This window comes from Pseudopipra pipra, chromosome 18 (assembly GCF_036250125.1).
Source record: "Pseudopipra pipra isolate bDixPip1 chromosome 18, bDixPip1.hap1, whole genome shotgun sequence".
NCBI classification, from domain to species: Eukaryota; Metazoa; Chordata; class Aves; order Passeriformes; family Pipridae; genus Pseudopipra; species Pseudopipra pipra.
In genome coordinates, this window is record NC_087566.1 from 5,488,998 (window position 1) to 5,511,496 (window position 22,499).

Sequence of the window (22,499 nt, forward strand, 5' to 3'; positions counted from 1 at the left end):
AGTTAGATTACAGGGCAAATTTATAGAAATGTATAATCTTGTAAATAGATGGTCCTGAGTTTGTCACCAAAACAAAGGCAGTGGGGGTACTCAGCCACCTTGCAAATCCTGGGTGCAAGCCCACCCCTGCCTGTTTGCTGGGTGTCAATGACTCGAGGGAAGATGCCTTTTAGAATCCATTTTTCTCTATTTTTCTCACATTCCTTCAAATATCTCTTTCTCATATTCCTTTCTCATATTCCTTCAAAAATCTCTTCCAATTTCATTGCCACAAAAACCCCATGTGATAAGAAACCAGTATATCAGAAGGCCTCTAAAGGGAAAGAAGATTTAAGTATCGGATGTCAGTAATTAGAACTGGACGGGGGACTGTCACAAACATCTTTAAAGATATGCATTGTCCTTTGCTCTTGATGGTTCACCGTGTGAATGGCAGATTGTTCATGGTCTCACAGAGATTTTATTAAACTAAACACATTTGTTTTATTGTTTCTGTCTCGGATCAGGCAATTAAAATGCTTGTAGGGGGATGAACAACCAAGACAGGACAGCACAGCAGCAAATACTCTCAAACATGCTCAGCCTTTGGAAAATGATGAGTTTTTTTTCTCTCCTGCAGACATTTGCAGTCTCATCATCCACTTCATGATTCCACTCTCAATATTATAAAAAAAATCAAGCACTTCCCATTTAAAATTTAAGTCAGTTGTGGACAATATTATGTGAATAAAACATCAATAAAAACATATTATTCAGCTCATCTTTGGGAAGAAAGGAAGGGTGGGAATAAAAATGTGCCTATTTCCAGTAGGGAAACAGACCTCCCTCCAGAGAGGGTCTTCAGTCAAGTCTCGACTTCATGGAGAACATAATCACAAAACAAAATTTCCTGCTAATGCAAGCTGAAGTATACAAATGAGTTCTCTTTCCAGACAGGGAATTTAAAGATCTCTCTGGGCTCTGGATTAGACAGTATCTAGAATTGAAACCTTAGTGAAAAACATCATGAAAACACATCAGCTTTTATAGAACTTGCCAGCAAAAGTGTCAGCAGCCAAGACATGGTACTACTGGGAAAAAAAAAACAGAGAAGCAACTCCTGAATTAATTACTCATTTGTCTTAGTCTTTACAGGAAGAGTTCTTGGGCAAGGATTTCAGAGTAAGGTTCAAGGGCAACAACTACTTATGAAGGGAAATACATATATGTATATTCCACCATTTCTGTATCCTTTACAATTTGTTATTTTCAACTGAAGAAACTAGAAATGGTTGGATTCGCTCAGTTTTACTTCATAAATTGTGCTGCAGTACAAAAGGATTTTGTATTTGAGCTACAGCTAACCCGAAACAAACAGCCAAGGAAAAGAGCCCAAAAGCTGCAAAACAACTCTCTGCCCTTTTATTGTGAGGAATATGTTGCTCAATGCCACAAAATCCCTCTTGTTACTTCAGCTGCACAGGGTGACTTACTTGGTGAACTTCCATCCAAAACAGTCTCAGAAGAGCAGGTCTGCACTTATTCCCTGTCTGCACTTATTCCCCCTATCCATTTTCTGGGAGAAATGTGGATTGCTATTACAGTATTACCACCGAAAAAAAATCATTTGTTTACTGTTACATATTCTTTCAAGAAATCACTGTGAATGCATTCTTTCAGAGTACTCCCTCTATAATATCAACATGGTATTTTAGGCAGGCAATGATTCCAAGGCTGTGGCCACCACCAGCCTGTTGAAGTGACTTGGTCTTTCCTGCACAGATCTCCAAGAACAGCCCCTGCCACACGTGTACTGGCAGACTGAGCACCAAGGGAACCCAGGCTTTCAGAAATCAAAAGCAGTGGTTAAACTGAAGAATTATAAAGATTCACAGCTGTAGATGAATACAAAGAAATTTCTCACAGGAACCTAAAGGCAGCTAGAACTGTGGAATGTACATGGACAGCCAAGCAAGATGCCTCAGAAATAAGAAACTTAAGAAAAAAAATCAAATTCTTTTTTCACTTTTGTGAAGTAGTTTTGTGCTGTAATTGTCTGTGCAGATATGGGCTGGAAGATGAGAATTAGGCACACTTTGCAGTGTAAATGTTAAAAACTCGTGAAAACAACAATCCTCATCCTCTTCAGTTCTCTGATGTTCCCAGTTCATAGGCTGGCTCAGATTCTGTCAGGAAATACCGTTCTTGTCTCTAGCATTGCTGAAAAGACTGACTCCTAAATAAAATCCAGATGCATATTAAGTGACCTGTAGGGCCTCAGCCTTCTGTATAAATTTAATGTTTCGGTTCTTAAACCTTCCCCAGCTTCCACCCCCAAAGATACAAGAAAGGCCTGGCCAGGGGGGAAACACTCTGCAATTTCTGTGTTAGAATTACAGTGCTCTTTCCAGCTACATGTAGAACTGGAGGTCAGAGAAGAAGTTAAAAAAAAAAGAAAAAAAAGGCAGGAAAAATTGTAAGATAGGTTAATTCATTTCAACATCTTCATCAGCACAGGCGCCAGTTGCTCTTTCAGCTGTGGATCAATTTGAATGTTGCTCAGTTCTTTGATATTGAGGATCATCTCATGGGCTTGGAAGAAAAGCTCTTTCCCCACAGCATCCTCCACCCGCCTGCGCCACTCCATCAGCCTGGGTCTGTCCTCAAAGATGTCACAACCAACTCCAACAGGCTGCAGAAAGGGGAGAGAGCAACAGTGAGGCTTTGGGCAGTGACTTCTTCACCGAGACAACAGGTACCAAAAGTGGACCTCGAGGTACAGATAAAGGAAAAAAAAATGAAGAGTTCATAGAGGAGCTATAGGAAGGAGGGAGATCTCCTCTGGTCAGGTGTACCTATCTAGGGAACACAGAAGTTAAACTGTATTTTAAAAGGCATCTACAAGTCAATTCTTGAGTGCTGAAAGAGCTGTTATGAGCAGCAGAGGTGACTACCATGTACTGTGAGTGATTTTCAGCCACAGCATTGAAGGAGTGGTGGGCTGGCAGTTCCAGGGACCACTGCACAGTTTGCAGGACAGGTCTGACAAAGAACAACCAGTTTGTAACAGATTTAATTTGATTCCCTCTGTCTGAGACTAATTCTTGCATCTTCAGACATGGCATGGGCAAGTACCATATTTCTGAATGATAAAAATATTACTATTTTTTATTTCATCAGACCTGTCTGCTATTGCTTCTCACTTAAATATATTACCTCTTTCTCTGGAGGTTAAAAATAAAGTCATGATAAAGAATGAAGAAGAGGTATTGTTAGAGAGGAGAAACAAAAGAGATCTGTTGCAGCCAGCTTTTTGTGTGTTCTAAACCCACTCCCATATTCTCCCTATTGTTTTAGGCTAGTTCTGTTGAGATATGCCCTCGCTCCTCTTTCTGCTGAAGTGTTACCACATGCTGCACCCTCCCTGCCCAGCAGCATCTGTTTTCCCTTGTGCTGACACTTCCTTACCAAACTCCACCACTCACTTGCATCAGCTCCACAATGGCCACAAGATCCGCCAGGGAGATCTCGCTCCCGATGATAAAAGCCTTGTCCTGCAGAAACCTCTCCTCAAACTGCTTCAGGGAAGTGGACAGCCCTTCCATAACCTCCTGGAGCTTCTCAGAGGGCAGTGGCTGCCCTGTGAAGAGGGGAATCAGCACCTGAGGAGAGAAGGGACTTAAAAGTACAGCTGGCTGTCTTCTCACATATCCAATTGTAGTAATCTCAGTTACACCCCATGAACTACTCATGATCATCAGTGATCCTGCAGCAAAGCCACAGGAGGGGATGATGGTGGAGCTTCATGGACTGCTACAGCTCCAAGTAGCTCATGGACAGAGAGCACACGAGCAGGCCAAAGGGGCTGACCTGAACTCCAGCTAATCAGCAGCAATGTGCAGAATTAAATCAAGGATTCACCTCATTTTGTCCCTGGTAGTTGTGCCCTCCCACTCCACCCTGTTGGGATACAAAAGAAAAGTGGGCAACAGCTCCAGGGGAAGACAAATCTCTGCCATATTCACCCCTGTTACACCCTCTGTTTCACCAGCCAGCCAAGGCAGGTCAGCAGCTGCCTGCCCACCAGCCACCCTGGCCATGGAACTGGCTGCTGGAGGCAGCTGCCTGTCCCACAGGATGATGGAGAGGAGGGAATGGTGCTGGCAGTGGCAGGAGTGTGGGGAGGGACTAGAATGCTGGAGGGACTGGCTGGAAAGGCAGAAATGGCTTCCTCTGTGTGACAGCAGCCAGTGAGGCTGGGAGTGGGTCAACACCATTTTTACACCAGCCTTTCTATGGCCTCCCAAGCACCACTCTTTAAACCACTAAAAACTTTTCCAAAGCAACCACATAACTGCAGTCCTTGTGTCTCCACAGACTTGCTGGCACAGAGGGTAGTTGCCTTTCCAAGACATTTTTAGCTGCTCACAGGGGTACACCCACCACCAGAGCCCACAGTGTTTCACAACTACGCTGCCTTCACCTTCCACAGCTAAAGAAATACAGTTTATTTAGAGAATCAAAATTAAAGATACAAATTTCAATCAGTGTGAGTTGACTGAATTTCTGCTTACTGCAAGTATATTCAACAATGCAAGCTGAGATTGCTTAATCCAAGCCATGATTTTGGCCAAATACATGTGGAACCTATTTCATCAGAAAATTCATGGCCAGTTCTTTTCCTCAGTGATTCCAATTATCCATGATGGGATCTCTGGATAAAATCACTTGAAACAGCATCTTCTTTCTTTTCTTTATCTCAGGGCAGTATATCCCATTTCTAGCTAATGTGCTTCTATTACATGGTGGCTTTATATGTTTCCATATTTTCAGTTATTCTGAGGACCTTTTCTGCATGTGGGTTATCTAATCTTCTGCAGCAAGTAGTTGGATTTCTTTCCCTTAGAGCAGTGCAGTAACAGCCTGCAGAGGCTGGAAGAAACTGCTTCTTGAATGAATCTGACTCATATTTGAACTGTTTTTCTGTACTCTGTAGCCAAAAAATCAAATGCCAATAAATCAAGAAGCTAAATGAGTCCTGATATGCTTTGTTAGGCACAAACAAGGGCAAACTTCACAGCTGAGGAGGGAAGTTCTTACCTGTTCACTAGCAATTATGATTTCATTTGAGATTCCATACCACAGCTGTACTTGCAGGGCTATATTTGCACCTGGGTCTCTCTGTGAGTTGGCTGGAAATAGGTGTCCAGCAAATCATCTGATACTAAATAACTTTCTGCCTCGGGGTAATTCTTTTAATTTTGCCTAAATGTGTATTGACCTGACTACACTGAATAAGGAATATCTGCACTTCTGAGTCTCTCTTCTCTCTGTCCCTGAGCCCAGTACCTAAGTGTGCTGGAAGCAGAAGGCTCCTTTGGGATTTCTACCCTGATCGGGCTGCAGGGATTTGTATGAAAACAGCAAGTCTTTCTGCTTCCAGCAACAAAGTACATGCTCACCAAAGCCAAACTCCTGCTGATGTGCACGCTCTGCACAGCTGTGCAGTGAGGGGGAGGCCCCTGGAGGCAATACCCAATTGGTTATATATTCATTCACAAACCCAGGCAATGGAATTCTGTTGGGTTTGAGACGTTCTGTACCAGATGTACTTCAAGGAAAAAAACCAAAATGGCCAAAGCTGCTTTTGCCAAATCCTGGTGTTGATCAATTCAGAACAGCTCCCCCTCCGACAGCTCCTCTTGGCCCGGGTCTGTTGTTTCAGCACAACAAACTCACTCCAGATTGGGGGTGTTCAAATGCTCAGTATTCTCGCAGGCAAACATCACTTCACTCACCTTTGAATAGTCAGCCTCCTTACCTTGATCCACATGGTCTTAGGAGCATTAGCCCGGATGTTGGCATGATGCCAGGAGAGGTATTCATCTACCCGGGCCCGTTTTTGTATGTCTGATGGGTACCAGTGGTCAGGAGTGTTGTACTTTCGACTCAGGTACAGCAGAATGGCAGTGCTGCTCACACATCAACAGGAGACAAGAAAGGGGTCAGGCAGTTGTGGTGCAGAATGCTCTCACCTAAGCTCCCTCTCCTGCTCCTTCTGAACTTGCTGCTTCCACCAAAAAGTATTCAGATCAGGATTTCCAGTGGAGTCTAGGGACCATATAAAGGCATCTAATTCATGTTGACATCAGAGATGGCCCTTAATCACCTTAGTTCCCACAAAAACTTTAACCTGCTGGAAAATCACAGCACTGTTCTGTGGTGCTACTGGACTGTACTGGGGTAAACAAACAATAAATCTCCATTATCATCTACAGCAATGGTAACTCTACTTGCTCCTTGACTGTTCTGACCCATCTCTCCAAGACCTACACATGTTTACGTGCTTGTGTACAAAACTCTCTAATGGGTTATGCTGCCTTTTCATCAGGCCTGTCTCCAGCCAGCAGCTTCCACTGAAGTCTGTGGAAAGCTCAGCAAGGAAACCCTACAGAATCTTTTTGTGTTTGTCCAGATGTTTATACTTCCACTAACTGGCAGGAGGAGTCAGATGGAAAGATATCTTAGTCATCTGCGACAATACTTAGGCTGTTACTACAAATAAAAATGCCACAGAAAATGTGCTGACAAAATGGAAGAAAATGCAGACCTCTCTACTATCCTGGTACTACTATAGTTCAATTATTTCGGTATTATGACACCATTAACCAGTCTCCATATTAGTCTTTTAATGTAAACCCTAAATTTTATCTCCGTAGGTGTTCAGTCAGCCTTTATGACTAATGCAGATAAACAGAATTCTTTCCTAGAGTAAAAGGGTTTTTCTTTTCCTAGGGTGAAAGGAATTTTTATAAGCTTTAAACATTTCCCAGAAATGTTTATAATCCCATTTTGAGCTAAGTGCATTCAGGGTGAGATCAAGAAGCTAAGTCAGCTGAATTGTTTACATTCTGAAAGATACTTCAAACAGAAAATGGAAAGAGATAAAATGAGGTTATACTATTAAAAATAACCAACACGTTCATATATTCTGTGATCCTTAATCATTCCATGGGAATGACATTTTCTAAATGCAGCACAGACTGCTGGTACCCAAGGAAGTCTAAGGACTGAGTTCTTACCATTCCGCAAGGGTGAAGTCTCCATCCTTCAGTGCTGGTACTTTCTTTAAGAGGTTGACTTTGCCAGTGCCTTGGCTATTTGATGGCCCTAAGAACATGAACAGACAAGGCTGAGGTTAGAAGTGTATCTGTCAGCGAATGATAAATGAGATATCTGCAGCCAACTGGACAATCAGTGACCTGTGTTAGGTTTTTCTGATATGGTCATATTTCACAATTAAAAGGTGATGAAATGGAAGAGTCAGTGTAAGAGCTGTCTGTAGAGGGCAGTCGGCTCAGGCTGGGCCTGCAGCATGGAGCAGTTCATGTTTCTATACAGGAGTTCTACTGCTTGACTCAGGGACTCAGGCAAAACTTACTGACAAAAACCACTCCCTGAGAGGCACTTAGAGCACACAATGAAGGTGCTGGTATTGAAAACACCATTGCAGATAAAAAAAGAACAGCTGACTTGTCTTGAGAACAATGTGTCCTATGGCTTTAGAGACAGAGGGAAAAAAGACAGAAGTTAGGATGAGGACAACTGAGCACCTACAAAATACTTAATATTTGCCAAGGAAGCAGGGTCTGGGAAAGTTGAGTTTGCATACAGAGCATCCTGATGAGGACAGATGGTTGCTACTCCTGGTCCTGTTCTGACAGGCACCACCAAAAAAAAGTAATTTTCCTGCAGTTTGTAAATGTGGGTGACTCTAGCTAGGATGGTCATGATGGAAAGCAACTGAAAAGCCCTGTGCCCCCAGAGATCACTGTAGTGGCTGATCAACCAAAGAGAATCCAACTAGATAACAGACACACTGAGCAAAATCTTTCTCCTGTTTGTTTATCCCTGAAAAGTAGAGGGAATCAAGCACTTACAAAGAAAGTAAATGTTGTCAACAGAGCTGATCCCTCAGCAGACATGTAGCTGAGGATGTTTCCAAAGTTTTTGACTGGAAAAACACGAGTGCCAGCAGTACGACTGCAGGTTCATAAAATAAGCCAGATGTGGACATTTGCCAGGGGCAAGGGAGCTCAGACACCTCCACCCTTCATTATTCCTGACTCTGTGCTACACCTGACTCTGCATGTCAGCCTACCTCTGACAGGAAAACGCAGGAAGAAGACACCATCCCATAAGAATTTAAACTCCACAGTCCCCTGGAGGCATCAACAGCCAACCATCTAATCAGACTCTCAGTTTCCTGCTGCTGGCACTGCTCTTGCCAGTCAGCAGTTAAATTGCCAGGGAATTATACAACAGTCCAGGAACACCTGAGCAGAAAAGCTCTGAGGAATTTGTGTGCTTTGCTTGTTTTAAGTGCTCCTTAGAAGGAGGAGGGAGAAAAAAAAAAAAAAAAAAAAAAGAAGGTCTCTTAACTAACAGTGATCTCCATCCCCAAGAACTATTTGCCCCCATTCCGGAGGCAGTGACCATGTCTGCTTTACTGGACAAATGTGCAGCAGGAAATAAGTCTCCAGGAAATAAAACCACCCTCTGGACTATCAAATTTGTTTGCATATCATTTGGGAAGGGGTGGGAGAAGGCAGGTAGCTGCATTACAATTACAGACTCCTTTCTCTATATAGATTTCACATAATGAGGCAAATCAAGCAGAGCAGACATTACCACCCTGTTTTCCTTTCTAGCTGACTAGCCTCTACCTTGTTTCTTTGAGAAGTATTTTTTTTTAAATTCCAGTGTAAGTAGCTTCATCAGAGACTAAGGTTCACATCCATCTGCAGTCTGAAGGGATTCAAACCCATGTGTTCCATCTCGGTGGGAAAAGTTTCTGGCTACCTGCTGTGATGGTGGCCTCCAGCTTGGCTGGGTAAGAGGTTCCATGTGCAGAACAGGCAGCACTGTCGGGAGAGGCAGGAAGCCAGAGCTTCTTAAGAATAAGAGCTAGACAGAAAGTGCAAGTTAAGCCTAATAATTGAGAAAATTGAATATAAAGATGCCCAAAAATCAAGCCAGCAGGCCAAGTACAAGGTGCCTCACACACATGATTCGTATCACAGAAAAAACAAGGCAAATTTTTGTAATCTATTGTCATGCAAGGAGTTGCTTGGAGAAGGTGCTTGGTCCTGTTGTTTTAGAAGGGCTCCAAAGGCCGGTGGTCATCACACACCCAGCTCTGGTGAGATCTGGTAAGTAGTCAGGGGGTCCTTGGAAAAAAGCAGCAGAAAGTTTCCAGTCAGTAATGCTTCAAGCTAACGAGCACTCCCTTGTCAGACCCAGTTGTTGTCCTGCTGTCTGTGTTTATTTTCCAAGGTAGCAGGAAACTGAGAAACAAGGACATGAGAAGTAAGCAGTGGATGAGGGCAGCCTGAACCAAATTTCAGCCAGCTTTCATCATATAGCAGTCCTAGCAGGAATACTGAGCATATTTGTTCCCTGATGGGACTAACACATCATTACATCAGGCTGGACAGTAGGTGGGTGTCTGTAACACAGCCTGCACCACAGCCCAGAGATGGCACCTCGTGTGCTCTGCTATGTACAAAGTCTTTATACACAGAATAAAAGACCCGTGCCAAGACTCTGCGACTGAGCTGAGAACTGGCAAATGCTTTGGTGTGAACACTAACTGCAGGCAGCTTCATTGGGACCAACTGCTTATTGTGTGAAAATAGAGACCAATATTTGTGTTTGCTGTTTAACAGAGTTTAAGCTTCTGCCTCTCTTCCAGCCAGCAGAGCCAGCCTTTTTGTTTAGTGGTATTAGGTGGCCTATCTTTATTATTCCTGTGATGTTGTTTTGACTTATGGTTCTGTTTAACATCAGTTGTATCTGGTGTAATTAGATCTTGGTGTCCCTCAAGAATATATAGATATATACACTGTGTGAATTGTTGGGCTTTGAGGAGTAATTTAACAAGGAAATTATTACACTGTAAGAAAAGCAAGGCAGGCTGCACACACAAGGAATTCTTAAGTGTAAGTCATGGTAGAAGGAAGGAGACTTATTGCTGAATGAAAAGAGCAGTGGACAAGATTTTACAGAAATAGAAAGGAAAAAACTCCAGTCTATTTGTCAGTCATGTCCCTGCCTAATCATATCCTCAGCTAAGGATTTCCAAGTACTATGCTTTGCTTTGTGCACAAAAGCAACAGTTTACTAGGAAAATGCAATATGTAACTGGGCAATAGTTACATAGTTGGGCGAGCCCGAACATCTGAGTGTTTCTGCAAAGTACAGCATTCCCAGAGCACTCCTCGGCTGTCACTGTGACTAATTTGCTAGAAATGGCTGGAGGAACATTCCTTGGTGATCCACAAAAATAGATGCAGAGGATCTACGAGACCGCTCTGGGAACAGGAGTCGCACGGTCAAACCACTGCGTTCAATGCCCCTGGGCAGCGCACGGATTCAGCATCACTCGGGTGACCCCGGGAGCTCGTCCTTCCCTCCCGCCAGGCCGAAGGACGCGCTGCTGCTCCTCTGCCGAGAGGCGAAGGGGCTCCCCCGGGGGCCGGGAGAGCAAACCCGCCGCAGGTCCGAGCCCGCACGGGAGGGCTCAGCCCGGCCCCCGCCCGGGGATCGCGGCTCGTCCGGCCCCTCCCCGCCCGGGGACAGGCTCGGTGCCCGCCCGGGGACCTTCCCGTCCCCTGCCCTGCTCTCACCTGCGCGGGGCTGCTCCGCGCCGCTCCCCGCCGCCGGCCTCTTCCCCAGCACCGAGTCTGCCAAGAGCCAAGAGAGGGGCTGAGCCGCCGCCCCGCCGGGCCGCGCCCGCCCCAGCCCCGCTCTGCCTCGGGGCAGCGCGCCCGTCCCACCTTTGAACAGCTCCACGTGCTTGAACTCGAAGGGGATGTTGTTGCTCCGCGCGAAGATGTAGATGGAGCGGCAGGGCTGCGAGAGCAGGTCCAGGTACAGCTCCAGCCCCATCCCGACCCGGCCCGCCCCGCGCGGAGCTGCCGCGGCTCTGCCGGCGGCCACCCGGAGCCGCCCCGCATGGGCCGGCGGGGGCCGAGCCGCGCCGGGCGGGAGGTGCCCTCCGTCCCTCCCCTCCTCCCTTCCCCGGGCCGCGCCGGGCGGGGGGCGGTGGCTGTGCGGGGCACGGAGCCGGACAGAGCGGGGTGTGAGCCGTGGGGGGACCGCGGGGCGCCGGCTTCCTGCGGGGTGCGGTCTGGATAATCCCGGAGAAGCCAAGGAGAGTCCCCTCGACCGTGGCAGGGGCGGGTAGGCGCGGCTGGAATTTGGGCAGAGGGCACAGAATTCCCTATTCCACCGTCAGGCGGCCCTGGCCCGCGGGGGCTGACACCGTGCCTATTCATTTTCCTTCAGGAAAGGAAGGTAACGTGAGAGATAAACTGCGAGTAATGGTCAATTGCCAGCCTCAAAAGAGAGGTTGGCACTAAGCTCTGAGCAGGGGTTGTCATTCCCCTCTGCAGCCTTGGCTGGCACCAAAGGGGCTCAGGAGCTTCTCTCACCCTCAGCATCCCACCATGGCTCTTAGAAGGTAAATGCTTGTAACACAGCTCTGCAGGGATGTGCCACTCTGCAGACAAGGCCTTTGCACAACGTCCTCTAAGCCAGCATTAATCTCACACCGCCAGATCTCAGGATGGTTTTCAGTTCAGAACATAATTCTTTGGTCACGTAGTCTCTGCCCAGTCCTGCGAGGTGACACCTGAATGGCAGTGAAGCGTGGAGGACTTCTCTGCAGGCATTACATCTGCATGCTTACTCAAAGTGACTTTCTGCTCTCCCTGGTATTTGTCACTTCAGATTTCCACACAAGTGGAGGAGAACTAAAGAGGCTTAGACTCAATTCAAGCCCTTGCACTGGGCCTGCAGCGTTTCACAGCTGTGTGATTCAGGGAAGGTGACGTGCTGGCTGAGTACTGGGACTTCTGGGACTCTGGGAGATAGAGCAGCTGAACCACTTAGAGCAAAGTCACCTCCAGTCAAACCCACATCGGCTCAGCTGACACCTTTTTATCAGTGTTGTGCTACAGAGCCTGTGTGTTGCACAAATCTTTGGAAAGAGCTATGTGAACCTCAGGGAGAGGGAACTGGAGGATCAGTTGCTTTTTTTTCTTGTAGAGAGGATCGTTACCAAGGGTGGTGAGAAGGCTCAGCTACTGAGCTGGGAGCTCTGGGTAAATTCTGAACTGGAACACTTTCTGGGGTTTAGAACTTTCAGATTTAGAACCACACCGTAAGAGTTTTTCAGTTTCTCAGCCAGAACAGGGAAAGGGGCTGTGCACACCCTCCAGTTCCCCTGCACGCACAGTTTACCCTCTAGAGCACCTGCACCAGCACCAATATGCTGGAGATCAAGGTGTTGTGGTAGGTGCTTGAGTTCAAACTCCTTCAGTACAAAGGAATCTTAAATGTTAAGGGAGTGGGGAAAAGGAGCATGAAAGTGGCTCTGCACAGGTAATAGTCTGAGAAGTCTTTGTGCTTCAGAGTGGTTGCATGTCCCTACTCTGAGATATCCCTGTGAAGAGTTTGTGGATCTCAGTGGTGTGCAGCAACCTTAGCAGTGTGGGTTCGCTTTGCTCCTTTCTTTATGGTTCAGTTGATCTATTAGTCCTATCTGGACTTCAAAGATCTTTTCATGTGCCTCCTGGAAATGTTCCTTCCTTAAGTTTTTCTCCAATTTGCTGACTGCACTGCACAGCCCACACAACCCAAGAGGTATTTTTATCTGGTTGTGTTATAGGCCATTTGATTGATTATTCCTGGCTCCAGGCTTGTGCTTCTAGCACTGTATTTTCACTAAACTCCATCACCTCAAAGGACATTTTTCCTGCCCTTATTTTCTCTGTCAGCTTTTTGGGAACAGGAACAAGACAGAAAAAACGCATTAAGTTCTGCAATTTATTTCTTAGTAATTTAGAAAAGGTCTCAGGATGTGGATCTGCTTTTTAACTATTCCTCCCATTTTGTGTATCCCAGCTTCATTTTATTCTAAAAGTCACAGGCTCTCACCTATTTCCAAATAGCCTCTGGCAAGAATTGAGCAAATTGAATCGAACAGCACGTTAAACTGACACTGGAGGTGTGACCCTCTCGCTTTTCAGGGTGAAAGGGGAGTGGACACTCAACAACAGACCTTGTACCAAGGCAGGCAAAACTCTTGCACAACCTGTTGGGTTTTGGCAGGCAGCTCTCAGGGCTTTCAGTCTGGGAACTGGAACGTGACAAGATCAAATGACACAAAATGCAGAGGTGTAGGGATAGCAAAAGGCAAAGTACAAGGATGAGTTGCCTTATCTCCACTATTTAGAGCAAAAAACAAGGCATCTGTTGTACAACTCTGTGACCATCCAAGGAGTTGCTCTAGGGAGGTGCTTTGTCCTATGTGCATAGAAGGGCCCAAAATACCACTGGTCCCTGCACCATGAACATGCAACAGACCAGAGACTATGGGAAAAACAATTTAAAATCTCTTCCTGTCACCATGACCAGGCTGGAGTGAGGCGAGTGTGCTTATCCTTTGTGACACAGCAGTGGAGGAGCACCAGAGAGCCAGCTCTGAACACAGTTCAGGCTTGGTTTTGAAGGCAGCCATCCTTGCAGGAGCACACAATGGGTGACATTTAAGGAACTTGTGCTTTATTCCAACAAGCAGAAAATTGCCTCAAGACTCTTACATGGAGCTCTTGTGCTACAAGTATCATAAATTAGAAAATGAAAAGAAAGACACTTTATTTACCTTGACTCATGCAATGGTTTGCGTGCAGAGCAGCCCTGTCTGGAGATTCTGCAGGGAGATGTGTGTCAGGAAAGGCTCCGCTCCCAAGCCTGGTCTGAGGTTTGTCGAGGTTAGCACTCTGCAGAATAGGCTCTTGGTTTTGATTATTTCTCTGCTCTGATTCTACTTGTGCAGAAGCTGTGGGAGACATTTATTGTGCTGGTAGGAAGTTTGCTCTCTACAAGAAAGGGAAAAGTTGGAAGTCAGGAATCTTGAAGTTAGGGTAAGTACAAAGGTGCCAACAGCAGAGTGCAGCGAGGCTGGGCAGCCTTGGTGAGGCAGCAAAGGCACCTCTTTGATTGCAGGGTGCACAGCAGCCCAGCTGGTGATTGTGGTAAAGCTGCAGGTTACAGAGGGAAGGAAGTGGTTGGTGGTACAACGTAAACAGGCCGTTCTCTTGAGGCTCAGCACTGCTGGCAACTTGAGCAGTGGGGCAGCATCGTCAGGGGTTGCTGCTTAGGCACCCTTGGGGCAAGAAGAGAGCTCCTGTCATTGACTTTACCCATTGGCATGCAACAGGCTCTTCTCAACAAACCTACCATAAAAAATCAGGTCAGAAGACAAATATCCCTGCATGTGTCAGCACTGAAACTGAAAAAGTCTGGGGGAAAAGCTGACTTTTCACCACTCACATTTAGGATTTCCCGTAGGCTGGAGGAACGGAAGGTAAAGGGACTGGCCTGCTTGGCTGCTATAGCTCAGCCCACAGGCATGTGTGTTGCAAGCTGTAGTTCACGTGCCCTTTTGAACTAAAGGGCAGGTTTACTCAGGAGACAAACACAGAAGAGGGAGCTGGCTCATTCCCCAAAAACAGTAGGTCCAACTGAAAACATGCGTGAGATTGTTTGAGCAGCTAATTGCACCTTTTCTGAGCACTGTCATGACTTGCATTCAGATGGCTGACATCTCACCCCCAGCATTCTGCAGGGCTGTCTCTGTGAATAGTGTAACCAGCCAGCACAGACAGACTTCCAGGTACAGCCAGAGCTGAACCAGGAGGCGGGAAAAAACAATTCTGCAAACTGGAACCCTCCTTGTGGAAGCCTGTACCTGGAAATGGAAGGTCACAGGACAGGAGGACAGGAAGGCAGGAGGGACATGAAGGTGCACAGGCAAGAGGTTGTAAAGGATGCTGCACAGGTGTGCAGGATGACTCAATGTCCACTTCCTTCCAAATCCTGTTTACAAATCCAAACAGAGCTACACCACTTGGCAAATGTAACCATTAACCTTACTAGGGGACCTGATGAGACAAAAGAGTAGTGGAACATTAACTGTATTTGAGGCATTACTCAGCTCTTATACTGAATGCTCTGCTCACCCAGGGCTGGCCAGCACAGCTCCCACTGCCCTCAGTGCTGGCCCAGCCACCACAGCCCCTGTCAGTGCACACAGCCTGGCCTAAGTGGCTTCTGTGGAGCTGACAAAGCCACTGTGGGAAAACAGAGCGAGCAGTGGTGTGGTTTACAGTGGGGACTGTGTGGTTGGCAGCAGCTTGACCAAGAAAAGCAGCTTTTCACCACTGTGCAGGATGTTCTTTGTAGAGTGTGATATGAGTCTGTGGTCAAGGAATTTTATTGACAGGACTAACCCCATCCTTCCCAGAAGCTGGAGGCCTCCCTTGGATACCCACACAGCTCCCTGCTCCTGGGCACTGTCCCTTTGCTCCCACAGATGATGCAGCAGCATCTAGTGGCCAGGTGCTCTAAGAGCCCTGGCAGTGTTCCCAGCAGGGACTGGGTCCTGAACTGCCTCTTTCCTAAAGAGCAAAAATCTTCCAGCAGAGTGTTTTCACTTTGCAGAGTGAAAACCATCTGCTACAATTATTTTTCCTTGTTTCAGGTACATCTGTTCCACCATACCCTCAGGAAACCTTTGCTCTTGTCTGGAAAACTCTGAACAGAGATGGAGAAGGCAGCTCTGACTGGCCCCCGTTTCCACACAGACTGAATCACCTCAGTCCTCAAGCAGATCCAGTGGTGCTGGAACATGAAAGAAAAGCCTTCAGGGCTACAGCTCCCATGCTGCAGTGCACAAGAGGAGAAAGCAGCTCACAGCAGTTTAAAATGTATTTTTCTTTCCTTCTAAGTTGCAGAAAGGCTGTGAGTAAAGGCAAGTGCATTTTGTGGAATAGTGTTTCTGTGTGATTTTTAGAAGAAATGCTGAAAGACTGCAATAAGCCTTCATAAAATAATCTATTTTATTAGAGCATAATCCTCTAATTCTGGCTGACCTGCTTTAGGAGCTGCTGCTTGAAACTCTCCAGCAGTTCAGGTGCAAACTGATCAGCGGTTAAGTTCTTAATGTTCATGATCCCTTCATGGGCTTCCTGGAAGAGCTCCTTCCCCACAGCTTCTTCCACCCGCCTGCGCCACTCCGCCAACTTTGGCCTCTCCTCAAAGAGGTTGTAGCCAGCACCTACAGGCTGCAGGGAGAGAGAGCACCTGGGAGTGAGTCAAACAAGGCATTTACCAGGGATGGAACCAAAGGAAGGACCAATAGGCTTTTGGCTCCAGGCAGCAGTCAGTCATCACATTGGGTGGAGCTCATCTCTGGTTCTTAGCTCATAGGAAGCAAGTGGTGACATCCTCAGCAGCTGCTGTCCCCAGAGACATGCAGCAAACAGCTCTGCCATGGCTAACCCCAGAACTGTCTAATACAGAACATGGAGGTTCATGCACACCAGCACATCTCTTCCAAATATCTTTACTTTCTCTGCCTAGTTTGTAATTTATCTTCTTTGACCATATTTGACCATATTTCTATAGAAAGAACTGTGTCATCAGAGTAGGTGTTCCCTGGCAAACTTAATTAGGGTCAAAGTCAAAAAGGAACAAGACTTAACCCCATGGAAGGGTTAACTGCAGGGAGCTCTGCTGTTACCAAGGTGGTGGTGCAGCAGCCACCCCTTGGCCTGGCCTGCCCACAGCCCAACCCACATACCCAGCAGCAGGTTGATGCTCACCTGCATGAGCTCCACCAGTGCTACGAGGTCTGCCAGGGAGATCTCGCTGCCTGCGATGAAGGGCTTGTCCTGCAAGAACTTCTCTTCAAACTGCTTTAGGACAACATTGAGGTCCTCAATAAGAAATTCCAGTTTCTCTGCAGAAAGTGGCTGGCCTGTGAGGATAGGCAGCAGCACCTGGCAGGGAGAAGAAACAAGTTGCTCTTTAAGTGATTCCTTACAAACCTGGTCATCACCCTCTCTTTGCCCCCCTCTGAGGATCCCTCACCAGCCAGGCAAGAGAACAACTGGAACTGCTCATCTCCCTTGCCAGGTCAACATTAATGTCAGTCACTACTTCCTGCCTCTCCTTGTCTCCTCCCTAGAAATCTGAAATTTCAACCACAAGAATCTCCTCTCAAGGGAAGACTGCATCATCTGCCAGCAACTGTGTTTTGTTTTCCAGTAGGAGGTTGGTTCTTTCCATGAAGCCGAGCAGCAGGCGCTGAGCTGTGTCTGGTGAGAGCTGCTCACCCAGGATGAGTTTGCTCTGGGTCTCACAGAGCAGTGGCTGCACCATGAGGGATTCAGGCCACTTCAGTTAGGCTCAGCTGAGCAGCCAAGTCAATTCCAGATCTAGTTTTGTTCCAATTTGTCACCTGACTTGTACATTTGCTCGGGAAGGCCCTGCACACAGGTGGGCCGTTGCACTCACAGCTCTTAGCACTTAACTTTTGGTATATGATGGTCTCACCTTCGATAGGAACACCTTGCTCCCCTTCGCACGGATGTTGGCGTGCTGCCATGACAGGTACTCATCAACCCTCGCCCTTTTCTGCAGGTCAGATGGGTACCAGTGATCAGGAGTCTTGAATTTCTGGGCGAGGTACAGGAGGATTGCAATGCTGCCCAAAGAGCGAGACAGACCAGTGAGCTGATCACCTGAGAGTAAAGCACCTCATCCTTTCTTCTCCCCCCAAACTGTGCACTGCTGGACAAGCAGCAACACAAGCCTGATCCGAGTCAGGTAGAAGTGCAGGACATGGAACTGCCAGCAAGGCACAGCACAGGAGAGAGTTTGTGCTGGCTCAACCAGCTGCTTGTGGGCAGCAATTATCTGATACATCCGCCCAGCGAGACAGACGTGGCCTGCTGGCACAGTTACCCCATTGAGCAAATAGGAGCTGCAGAATGAGTTTATACCAAAGCTGACCTTCACAGTGCCTGGCCATTCAGCAGCAGGTGCCTTATGTCGGATTTCCTGCACTGACCTACAGCCTCCAGCTGCTGGCAGAGAGCAGGAGGACACGTGGACAGGTATTTAAGCTCGGAAACACTGCCTACATGCAAGGTAGTCCGAGCAGCAGCCCACTGATCTCTGCACTATCAATGCTGTTTGAGTTGTTTACATTAGAAGGATTCTCTTGAAACGTAGGTTTGTTGTGTACAAGTGGAACCAACAGGAAGGAAGAAAAAAACTGCCTGGGCTGGAGTCCCAGCAGTGCCCTGGCAGAATCCAAGCTTTGGGATAAACAATACTGCAGGTAGGGGTTGAGCTTATTTGAGCCTCACCTCTCTGCTAAGGTGAAAGAACCATCCCTTAGTGCAGGCACCTTCATCAGGACATTCACCTTCCGGAACTCCTCCGTCTTGTGCTGCCCTGAGGAGGGAAATGAGAAGTTTTACTTGGCAGGGATAGTCAGGACTTGTCTGCAACGCTTGTGGGGACCATTTGGCCTCAAGTTCCTGGTTTTGATTGTACAAATACAGTCTTGTATCAAGCTTATAACCAATCAATAAGTGCTGCAGGGTGAATAGGGGGGTTGCCCTATGGTATCACCTTATTGCTTATTGTCTGCATACCAGACCCACCTCTTGACCACAGGCAGAATGGCTAGGAGTCCTTTCATACCAACAGTGCTTGTCTACTCAGGGCTCTATCAGCTCCAAGTTTGTGCCTGGAGGTACCTGTCCTGTACAAACCCAGAGTGAGCACTGAGTGCCTTAGAGGAAAGGGATCTCACTATCAGAAACATCACCAACATGGACAGTGAGAAAGCAGTTTATTTTTTTTTTCCTGGATGATAATGTAATTTATATTCAACTCTCTTTTTAGTCCTCGGATGAAAATAAATTTCTGTGATTCCATATAAAGATGGTACTTCATTACAGTCAGCTCCTGTGCACTTTGTCATATCTTTTGTCAGAGAAAATATGGATTTGTTGCTTTTAAGCTATCTTGTACGTCCCCCCTGAAAGGCAGGCAGAGTGAATCTGACAGGAGAAGGTGCTTTGTTCATTTGAGGTCTCAACATGCTCTGTTGTGTCTGGACCCAGTCCCAGAAGCCTTGTTTTATGTGACTTGTTTGTGCTGGCCTTTTCCAACCACTGGCTTCAGTCACACATGTGTACCTGTGTATTCAAGCCTCTCTAATGTGTAACTAGCCTTGTGCCATCTCCTGCTATGTGAGTCACCTGAGAATCTGTGTGCCAGAGGAGATGTTCTGGAAGTGATTTTAGCTTTCCCAGTACCTGGCAAACCAGCTTTGTGACTACTCCCCCTGTCACTTGGCTCACAGCCCATCTCCCCCACCCCCTTTCAAAAAGATGAAGTGTGAAGATTCCAGGTCCTCTCAGGTGTCCTTTGAATGTCATGTGATTTCTATCCATTCTCACTCTTTCCACCCCTTTCCCTGAGACCTGCCCTACTGGGGGCCCTGGAGCTTTTCTGAAGGGACACATTCAGTGCACCAGCTCAGTTCTGAGTATCGATTCCCTCTCCTGGTCCTCACATGCTGTGCAGTGATGGGTACTAGTGCAACAAGGCCTCCCACACTGTGTCCCAGGGCGACCTAACCCAGCTGCAGGTACCTGGAGCCCTTCCCTGTGGTATGGGAGGTGCACGCACTGGAGGAATGGGATGGGATGCACTTTTAGCATTCCCATAGGCCAAATAACCCATCTTAAATGCACTGGCCAAAAGCAGGCACTGATGCCACGGGGCACAGAGCACTGGGAAACTGTGACTTAATTAATTTTCCTTCCTCTCAGTTCCCTGATACCTTGTCAATTCCAGTTGTTCCATTCTCCTTGATGCTCTCATTGCTTGCCTGCCATCTCCCAACAGTTTATTTATTGGGAAAGAAGGGTAAGGACACAAGATGAGCCTGCCCCCAGTTACAAACAATTGCAAAAATTTTTGCTATGAAATAGGTGGGAGGAAAAGCCACAGCAAGGTACAACCAACGCACAGCTAAGGTGTGCAGGGGAACACCCAGAGACTAAACCACATCACCCCTGAGATCTGAGTCACAACTTGGAGCCTCTTTTGTTCCCTTATCAATTTCAGCCCCAGAAGCCTTCTCACTGTTTTTAAGCATTACTTACTGAGGCATTGTTATGCCCAATACATTACCTTAATTTCAAATCCAGCAGAGCTCTGGAAAGGTTGAAAGACAGCTTTTACCAGCTTCAGTTACAAAGAAAGAAGATGCAGATCTTTGGGCATCCTTTGGTGAAAACACACAATACCCCTTGGACAGGCTCCTATCAGTTATCAGTTGGTTTTAGCCCAAATAAAACCACTTTCCTTTCTTCATTTATCAGTGTTCAGATCACTGGCAGCTGCATTGTCTCGCTCCACAGCCTTCACAAGTCTGCCCTCAACCCTCTCAAAATAACCTGGCTACAAACTGCCTGACCCAATGGAACCCCCAGAGGGACAGCCAACTGCCCTGCCCTGCCTGCACATGGGGACACATGGGCAGTGAGGACCCTCATACATGAGGACCCTCCCACGGGGCTGTTAACCCCTGCCAAGAGGAAAAGAGCTGCTCTGCAGCAACTGCTGCTGCTTACTGGAGCACAAAGCTTTTTAAAGAAGTTTAATTAGGGAACAAGAACTGCACACCTCGGCTGTCCTCGCCCATACATGTATGTCCCACCTCTGAATTTCTGTTTTCCATTAACGGGGGAATGCCCTCAGACCTGGCACATCCTGAGCGCTTCTCAGAAAAGCCTCTTTTATCAGACTCACTTTCTGCTGGGGTGGAGCCGATTTCAAAGATACCACACGCCTTTGCAGAGTCCTCTTTGTTGCAGAGGAACAGAGGTACTGAGATGACTGCTTAAAAAACAGGGGTGCACTGGACAATTAGGTCCTGTTTTTGTGTAGGCATCAGGAACCCTCTGCAGCGGGAGGGCCACCTCGGGCGGAATCCGGCAGCTCCCCCGGGAGCCGCGAAGGGACGCGGGGCGCCCGCGGGTGGAGCAGCTGGGCCCCGACTAACGCCGGGGACACCGGGAGGACAGGGGGACCCCCTCCCCGCCGCCCCCGGCCCCGCTCACCCTTCATCAGCTGCACCCGCTTGAACTCGAAGGGGATGTTGTTGCTCCGGGCGAAGATGTAGAGCGCCCGGCAGGGCTGCGAGAGCAGGTCCAGGTACAGCTCCAGCCCCATCCTGCCACCGCTGCTTCTGCCGCCGCCGCCGCCCGCTCCCGTTTCGCTGCGTGCGATGCAGGGTGTGAGCAGCTCCCCGCCCGCGCCGGGTCCGCCCCGGGGCGGAGCGCAGCTCTCCCGCTCCGGCCCTCGGGGCAGGGCCGTGCCGGGGGCTCACAGGACAGCGGTGATGGCACTTTTTGGAGCAAAGTTTCAACCGGGCTCTGCCACCTCACATCTGATCTCTGGCTTGTCCTAATAACTGCCCTTAATCCCTTAATGATAAAGAAACCGCAAGGCTGACTGGGCGTGGGTGCTCAAGAGGCAGATCCTGGGTTTGCCCCGTGGGAGCTCACAGTTCTTGCACAAGAGGACTTTCCATTCCTGCGATTCCATCACCAGCCAAGACACCCGTGCTGTGGAAAAACAACTGGAGAGTGAGCAGTCACGCAACAGGAAAACACACATTGATTCACTGCTATAAACCAAACCCACATTGGTCCTATCTTCACAAGATTCAACCACCCTTCCCAACACCCATCCCTTCAAGATTCCCAGCCCTTCATTTTGCTTCAGGAATGTTTTGGTGCTGCTGGTGTACATATATTTCGCCTTACACAACAATAAGGCAGAGCTGGAGCCTTTCCTCCTGAAGGAAAAGCAACCCATGGAGGGTAGTTGCAGGCTGCAGCTACGTGGCAGCTCTAAGCCCTCTGCCAGAACAGCTAAAAATACCAGTGGCATGTGTCAAATACAGATTTATGGCTTGCAGTGACACTACCTGGCTCCAGGACATTCATATTAGACATCAGACATTTCAGTCTGCATTAACACCAGCCTAACACTTAATAATACCTGCTGTTGCCACTGGTACAGAACGCTGGAAGGAAACAACGTTCCTTCCAAAGTTCTGTCCTTTCTTGGAAGCCAAGGACAAGGCAAAAGACTATAACAGTGAAAAATCCCTTAAATAATATCTCCATCCCTAATCATGAAATATCCCAAGTTGGAAGGGACCCACAAGGATCATCAAGTCCAACTCCTGAGCCCCGGAATCTTTTATTAGACACTGTTTTAAATATATATATATAGTATTTATTTAAAAGTCACTTCAGCCTAGAGCAGCTTTTCAAACACTTCTGCTACAGGCACTGTACAGGTGTTTATGCATTTGCAGACACAGCTGCTTGTGCAGTAAGACAGAACCATTAGTTGTTCCAGGGCAGAAGGGCCCAGCCCTCACCGTTGGAGGACAGCAGTTCCATCAGGCCCATGCTCAGGAGCTGGTGGCAGTTCTACACACGCCAGCAGGATACGATGCAAAGTCCTCTTCCAGATATTTGTATCTCAAATTTTATCTTTTTTTTTCA

The 22,499-nt window shown here is 47.5% G+C and overlaps 2 protein-coding genes and 1 long non-coding RNA gene across 6 annotated transcripts; 1 reads left to right on the forward strand and 2 right to left on the reverse strand.

The window, feature by feature from the left end:
- Nucleotides 1-1,271: 1,271 nt before the first annotated feature.
- On the reverse strand, nt 1,272-11,016 carry LOC135423987 (glutathione S-transferase theta-1). 2 transcript variants are annotated; one of them, XM_064674753.1, is made up of 6 exons: nt 10,818-10,991; nt 10,668-10,724; nt 7,062-7,149; nt 5,801-5,951; nt 3,465-3,641; nt 1,272-2,671 (listed from the first exon to the last, which is right to left on the reverse strand). In XM_064674753.1, exons 1-6 carry the CDS (start codon nt 10,927-10,929, stop codon nt 2,471-2,473), a joined length of 786 nt encoding a protein of 261 aa, XP_064530823.1. In that variant the 5' UTR covers nt 10,930-10,991; the 3' UTR covers nt 1,272-2,470. The 2 variants fall into 2 exon arrangements, with proteins under 2 accessions (XP_064530823.1, XP_064530822.1); XM_064674752.1 differs by lacking the exon at nt 10,668-10,724 and having other exon boundaries at nt 10,818-11,016.
- LOC135423992 (uncharacterized) lies at nt 10,825-20,816 on the forward strand. The gene is made up of 2 exons (XR_010435053.1): nt 10,825-10,911; nt 15,590-20,816. It is a non-coding gene; the product is annotated as an uncharacterized LOC135423992 (long non-coding RNA).
- Nucleotides 13,587-22,478, reverse strand: LOC135423986 (glutathione S-transferase theta-1-like). 3 transcript variants are annotated; one of them, XM_064674748.1, is made up of 8 exons: nt 22,373-22,478; nt 21,039-21,545; nt 18,264-18,351; nt 17,446-17,596; nt 16,713-16,889; nt 15,981-16,172; nt 15,610-15,729; nt 13,932-15,506 (listed from the first exon to the last, which is right to left on the reverse strand). In XM_064674748.1, the coding sequence occupies exons 2-8, from the start codon at nt 21,148-21,150 to the stop codon at nt 15,453-15,455; spliced, it is 894 nt and encodes a 297-aa protein (XP_064530818.1). In that variant the 5' UTR covers nt 21,151-21,545; nt 22,373-22,478; the 3' UTR covers nt 13,932-15,452. The 3 variants fall into 3 exon arrangements, with proteins under 3 accessions (XP_064530820.1, XP_064530819.1, XP_064530818.1); XM_064674750.1 differs by lacking the exons at nt 13,932-15,506; nt 15,610-15,729 and adding an exon at nt 13,587-13,885; XM_064674749.1 differs by lacking the exons at nt 13,932-15,506; nt 15,610-15,729 and adding an exon at nt 13,587-13,925.
- Nucleotides 22,479-22,499: the final 21 nt, after the last annotated feature.